Here is a 6,383-nt window from a genome sequence, read left to right as displayed (position 1 = left end):
CACCGCTAGGGTTCCTGGATCCCCATCAATTATACATTTCTTCCGCGTGTCCAACAAAGGCGCATCGTTTCAACCCGAGCCCATTTCTTCCAACCCAGCTTCTGCGTAAGAAAGGGAAGGGAGCATCACTAGGGCTTCGTGACAGCTGTCGTTTGCTTTTCGATCTACACCTTCACCATCCAGCAGCCCAATTTGAAGATTGCTCAACGCTGCCGATCCAACATCCACTTCCATTATTTGGCAGCAACGTTAGGATTCCAGTAACGCATTCTGTCACGCGTGCCATCACTTCTTCATGGCACCTGCTACTTCATAGCCTTAGATTAGGATCTCGCCGTTAGGATTGTTAGAATGTCGTTCTCTTCTCCTTGTTTTGTTAAAACTTTCATGGTGGTCTTCTCACTATAAAAGGCCAGCCAGCTATTGTAAACCCAACTGTTGATGAATGAGATATTCGATAGAGAACACTCCTGCCGTTCATCGGCTCACCATAAACCCTAGGTTACGTCGTTACCTACTCGGGTTCCCCCAAACTAGTGAGAAACCAAAGCTAACCGAGCATCATATTCATTCTGCTACGTTTCCCTCGCTCTTTGCGAGATTCAATCAGTAGAACACCGATTGGGAGAGGTTTTCTGGCGACTACCGCGACGGAGGAGCCTCATCACCTCTCGCCTGAGCGAGGACTTCCAGCTTGAGCGAGACCTAGCTTGGATTTTTGCTATGCTTTGTTTCATGAATGTTGATGGTTTTTGATTGGCTGATTTATTGATTTATTATGTATAAAGGGGTGGATATTCATGTACTATGTATGTTATGGGTGAGAACAAATGAATTGGTAATGAGCTTGGCGTGAGATATAATTGATGGTTAATCATTCATACTAAAGGACATGTTAATGGTATGCATAGGAACTTCACGATTGGTTGATAATGTATGAGTAAGGTTTTTGTAGGACATAATTCCATGACCCTTGTAACGGGGCTTGTGGTGGTGCCTCATCTTATGGACATAATTTCGTGGGCCCTTCTAAGGGATGTCCACGGTGGTGCCTCAGTGATTGGACCTAATTCCATGAACCTCGAGGTGAGAGTTCACGGTGGTGCACTGAGATCAGGACGAAATTCCATGAGGGTAACATGGTAGTGCCTCAAGGCCAGGACGTAATCCCTTTTGCTTGTTTGTATGGTTGTGTGTGGTTTTCCTCATTTGCAATGATCATCAAAGACAAATGGGGATGCTACAACTTCATGGTTATGGACGGGTATGGGGCTCACTATGGAGCCCTTAGCTGAAGAAGTTTTATTATCTAGATTTATCTTTCTGTACAAGAACTCGTGTTGTTGTCGATCCATCTTAATTAGGTTAGGCAGTGTAGGGCCTCTTCTCTTTTTGTTATGAACATGGTTGGGGCATTGTGTACCTTCATATCCAATTTTCGCACTCTCTAGATATTTATATATGTGTGACGCTTTATTAAATTGAATTTACCTATTTAATTGGGACGTTACACTTATGGTATCAGAGCGGTCGTTCCTTAGGATCTATGGTTTAGTGTGCCTTCTTAGCTACCATTGTAGCTTGTGTGTTGCTAGCTAAGCTCTCATCTAACCAAGTCTAACTCTTGTTTTTCCTGTGTGCCAGTGACATGGCACCTCAGCGTACGAACTCTCAGCCTTCTCAAGGCGACGCACCAAACATCGCCAGGGCGATAGAAGCGATGGTGGCTGCTATGACATAACAGAGTACTGCAATGATGCAACAACATCAAGCATTAATGCAGCGGTAGGCGACATCACTTGAGCAGCAGCAACTGGTTATGCAGCAGATGGAGGCTGCAAGGGTGGCTGCTGAGGACGCTCACAGACAACACATGGAGGCCCTCCGTCAGTTGGAGGAAAACAGGACCACTGCCCCTATCCACGGTCCTGAGCCAAGACCTCTCCTTCGGGAATGGAGTTTGGAAGACTTTCTGAAGCACCATTCGACTAAGTTCAATGGGAAGACCAGCGCAGATGTCGTAGATCAATGGTTGAAGGACATTGAGAGAATCTTTGATGCTAAGATGTGCCCCGAGGAGAGTAGACTGGCCTTCGCGGTGTACATGCTCACGGGTGAAGCTGAGCACTAGTGGATCAATATGAAATCCATCATGGAGGAGAGGCATGAACCAGTTACTTGGGAGGTCTTTAGGAGAAAGTTTCTCTCCGAGTACTTCCCCGACAACGTCAAATATGCTAAAGAGGTGGAGTTCTTGCAGTTGACTAGAGGAAGCAAATCTGTGGCTGAGTATGCAGAAAAGTTCAAGCATCTTAGTCGTTTCTACACCATGCCACTAGATGAAGAGTGGCGATGCAGGAAATTCGAGAACGACCTCCGTGGAGATCTTCGGCTGATGGTGACCCCACTATCCATCAAGGACTTTGTAGCCTTGGTGGAGATGGCTGGGGTTATGGAGAAGATGAAAGTGGAGGTAGAAACTCAGCACCCACACCAGCAGAGAGTGGGAGGACCATCTTGGTCCAGGCATAGGCACGAGGAGAGGAGGAACCCTATACTAGGCCTCATTCCCAATCTCAGGGGTCTAGGGAATCTTCTTCCCAGCATGACAGGATTCAGTGCTACTAGTGTGGGGGACCACACAAGAGGAATGTTTGCCCCTAACTTGCAAGCTTCAAGAGGTGCAACAATTGTGGCGAGGAAGGCCACTTTGGCAGAGATTGCCCCACCCTCGCGAGGATAGCGACGCGCACCCTAGTTCCAACCCAAGTCCAAAACCAACATAGGAGGGGAGGCAACAGGCCTCAAGCATCGGGCAGAGTGTACGCCTTGACTGGAGCGGAGGCAGCAGGCTCAGGTAACCTTGTCATGGGTCGTTGTGTGATTGCTGGTAAATCTGCATGTGTATTGTATGACTCTGGAGCGACACACTCTTTTGTGTTTGAAACTTGTGTGCAAAGGTTGGGTCTGCTGGTTTGTGAACTGCAATGTGACCTTGTGGTATCTACTCCGGCATCGGGTTTGGTCAGGACATCATCCTTGTGTGCTAGGTGTCCAGTGGAGATAGAAGGGCACATGTACAAAGTGAATCTGATCTACCTACCTCTACAGGAGTTGGAAGTGATCCTAGGAATGGATTGGCTCTCTACCAATCGTATCCTTATAGACTGCCGAGAGAAGATGTTGTTATTCCCTAACTCAGAGGAGCCTGAGTTGTTGTCGTCTCACGGGGTTATGAAGGAGCTATAGGACGGTGCTTAGTGTTTCTTGATCTTTAAACACCTAGAGGTGAAGGGAGAGGAGATGAAGTTTGTTATATCGGTGATACAAGAATTTGAAGACATGTTCCCAGAGGAAGTACCGGGATTACATGATGGCTTCTTCTTGTCTCCATTGATGCTTGCATGAAAAATGGAGGCTCCATGGATGGTGTTGGATGCGGAAGCATGAAGGAAAGAAGCTTAAGGTGTTTGGTTTGGTGTAGGTGAAAGGATTCTTAAGAGAGGTGAGGCCAACTCCTAAGGAAGAAGACTAGAGTAAACTAGAGAAGAGTTTACTCTAAGGTGAGCTCAAAAGAGATTTGTGCACAAATTTGGGCAGCAATTCATTACTCAATTTCAAGCTGAAAAATACATCTCCTAAGTCTTCTATTTATAGGCTAAAATGAGACCAAGGAGTCTCCAAAAAGTGGAGGGAAAAAGGAGTCTAGAAAGTTGAATTTTGGAGCCAAAAAGGAGCATGTGGGAGGTGTGACTTGCCACCTAAGCAAGTCACACTTGTCTTGCCATGGGAAGCTAACTCTCATCCTTGGAGAGCAAGTTTGAGAAGCTTCTAGGCTTTTCTAGAGTAGACACACTACTCTTGGCCCATTTAGCCCAATTCCCCTTTTTGGTCCAAAATTACTTTTAAATCCCAATTTCCTCTAAGGCCCAATACATGGTCCAAAGAAAACCCTATTCTACTGGGCCCAAAATACAAAGCCCAAAAGTTAAATTCTAATCTAATATTTAAACAATTTTGGCCCAAAAGATAAGAGCTTGGGCGCTCTCAACAGTTGAGGACCACTCTTCTTGTCTGCATTTGGCCAAGGCTGGCGTTTGTCATCATCCCCTCCTTCTTGCGAAGGATCTGTCCTCAGATGTACATGTTTCTTCATGACAACAGCCTTTATTATTGTTCTTCTTTGTGTCTTCCTCCTCCAGGATCAAAGACCATCCTACAACAAACACCAAACAACAAAATGAGTGTTATATTGGTAAACATCCAAACAATGCGACTCCCAATGTTCATACACCTTGTATCAAATGAATGATAAAGGTATTTGGTTTTAGGAGATTTTTCATTTTGCTTCTTATTTTCCTTATGTTGAATCCATATAATTTTGATAATATTTCCTTTTTCAACACAAGGTTTATTTTGGTCTTGCTTTTCTCGTTTAGAGGAAGAAGTAAGCCTGACCTTATTTTCACACATGTCTTTGCCCCTTAGAATGATGACTTTTTTGCTAGGGCACTCAAAAGTCTTGTGTTTTCTACCTAAATAATTGGAACTTGTTGTTTCACTAATATGCATGTTGGTAGAATTTTCTTTTTCTTTCTTTATTTTATTTTTCATTTGCATTTGATCTTCTACCACTTGGGATGGTGATAAAGGATGCAAGACAAATTTTCTATCCTTGTGAGTGAAGGTGATTTTATTGGTAAGACCATTATGCATGGTTTTCTTGTCAAATTGCCAAGGTCTTCCCAATAAAACATGGCAAGCTTCCATAGGTACTACATCACATAGTAGAATATCTTCATATTTCCCTATGGATAACTTGATCTTCACTTGATGTTGGACTGTCAAATCCCCACTTTCATTAAGCCAATGCAATTTGTAAGGTTTTGGATGGGGAATGATAGTCAAAGCCAACTTATCAACCAACCTTGTACTACAACAATTGCAACATGAACCACTATCAACAATGAGAGAACAAGTGTTTTCTAAAACTTTACATCTTGTATGAAAGATGTTCTCTCTTTGTGTTGGCTCTTTTGGAATGGGTTGGTTGCTAAGAAGTCTTCTAATCATTAGAAGGTCTCCTTCACAAGGATAGGCAATTTCATTAGCCTCATCATTAGACTCCTCACTAGAAGTCTCACTCTCACTTTCTTGCTCATCTTGGCTACTATAGTGGTCAACACCCCTTAAGATCATGGTCTTTTTGGTGGGGCATTGAGATGCAACATGACCTCTACCAAGACACTTGAAACATTTGATTTCACTAGTGCAAGTGTGTGAAGATGTGCCTTCCCTTGGTTTCTCCTTTTCCTTAAAACTTTTGGAGGGTTCCTCTTTGACTTGTTTACCCTCCCTCTTGAATTCTTTCTTGGTATAAGAGTTAGAGTAGTCATTTCGAAAATTTTTCCTTAGAATTTGTTGCTCTACCTTTATGCAAAGTTGAACCAAGTCATTTAAGTCTTGGTAGGGCAACAATTCTACTCTATCTCTTGGTGAAAGCTTGCCCCTTTTCTTTTTCTTTTTCATCTTTTATTTTATTTTTGTCCTCATTTTCTTGTGGAGGTGGGAGAGGTAGGATTGTGAACTTCTTTCCTAGGGAGGAAAAAACATAAGTGTTTGCATGGCCATCATAAACAACTTTTCTATCAAATTGCCATGGCCTACCTAGCAAAATATGGTTGGCTTCCATAGGCACAATGTCACATAATACCTCATCCTTAAAGTTGCCAATTGAAAAGTTAATGAGGACTTTTTTAGTTACTTTTATTTCTTTTTCCTTAAGCCATGATAGGTTGTAGGGTTTGAAATGAGGAATGGTTTTCAAGCCAAACTTGTCCACCACCCTTGGGCTAGCCATATTTACACAACTTCCACTATCTATGATGAAGTGACATATCTTGTCATTGATAAGGCACCCTCCATGAAAAAGGTTTTGTCTTTGAGAAGGATCAAGTTCTTTGGGAACTTGCCCTAGTTGGCGCCTTACCATTAACAATCCACTTTCAAAGGGTTTAGTCCTTTCAATTGAAGAAGAAGTGTGGGAAGAAGTATTTTGTGGGGAAGGGGAAGAAAAATGTTCACTCTCATCATCACTCTTCTTTAAGATCATTGTCCTCTTCATTGGGCAAGTCAAAGCAATGTGTTTATACCCCAAACATTTAAAACATTTAATGGAACTTGATCTTTGAGAAGTGGAATGGTGAGTGTGACCACTTGGTAACTTATTTTTACTTGATGGTACTTGGTGAGACTTAGAAGGAAATTTATCATGTTTCTCTTTAGCTTTTCCCTTCCATGAGTGACTATAGTAGTGGTTGGGTGAGTAACTCTTCCTTGCCCTATTCTTTCTTTTCAAATGAGTTTCAATCCTAAGATCAAGT

At 42.8% G+C, this 6,383-nt stretch overlaps 1 protein-coding gene across 1 annotated transcript; it reads left to right on the top strand.

Annotated features, from left to right (window-relative positions):
* The first annotated feature begins 2,868 nt into the window (after positions 1-2,868).
* On the top strand, positions 2,869-3,249 carry LOC146883690 (uncharacterized). The gene has a single exon (XM_085666705.1). The coding sequence runs from the start codon at positions 2,869-2,871 to the stop codon at positions 3,247-3,249; it is 381 nt and encodes a 126-aa protein (XP_085522831.1).
* The last annotated feature ends 3,134 nt before the right edge of the window (positions 3,250-6,383 follow it).

This window comes from Vigna unguiculata, chromosome 9 (assembly GCF_037176805.1).
Source record: "Vigna unguiculata cultivar grain cowpea cultivar isolate G323 ecotype 2 chromosome 9, ASM3717680v1, whole genome shotgun sequence".
NCBI lineage: Eukaryota > Viridiplantae > Streptophyta > Magnoliopsida > Fabales > Fabaceae > Vigna > Vigna unguiculata.
Note: the sequence above shows the minus strand (reverse complement) of the source record. Positions and strands in the feature narration are given on the sequence as shown.

Bases quoted from the DNA above. Each gene is read 5' to 3' on its own strand.
- LOC146883690 (XM_085666705.1), top strand. From the start codon at position 2,869: ATGGGTCGTTGTGTGATTGCTGGTAAATCTGCATGTGTATTGTATGAC.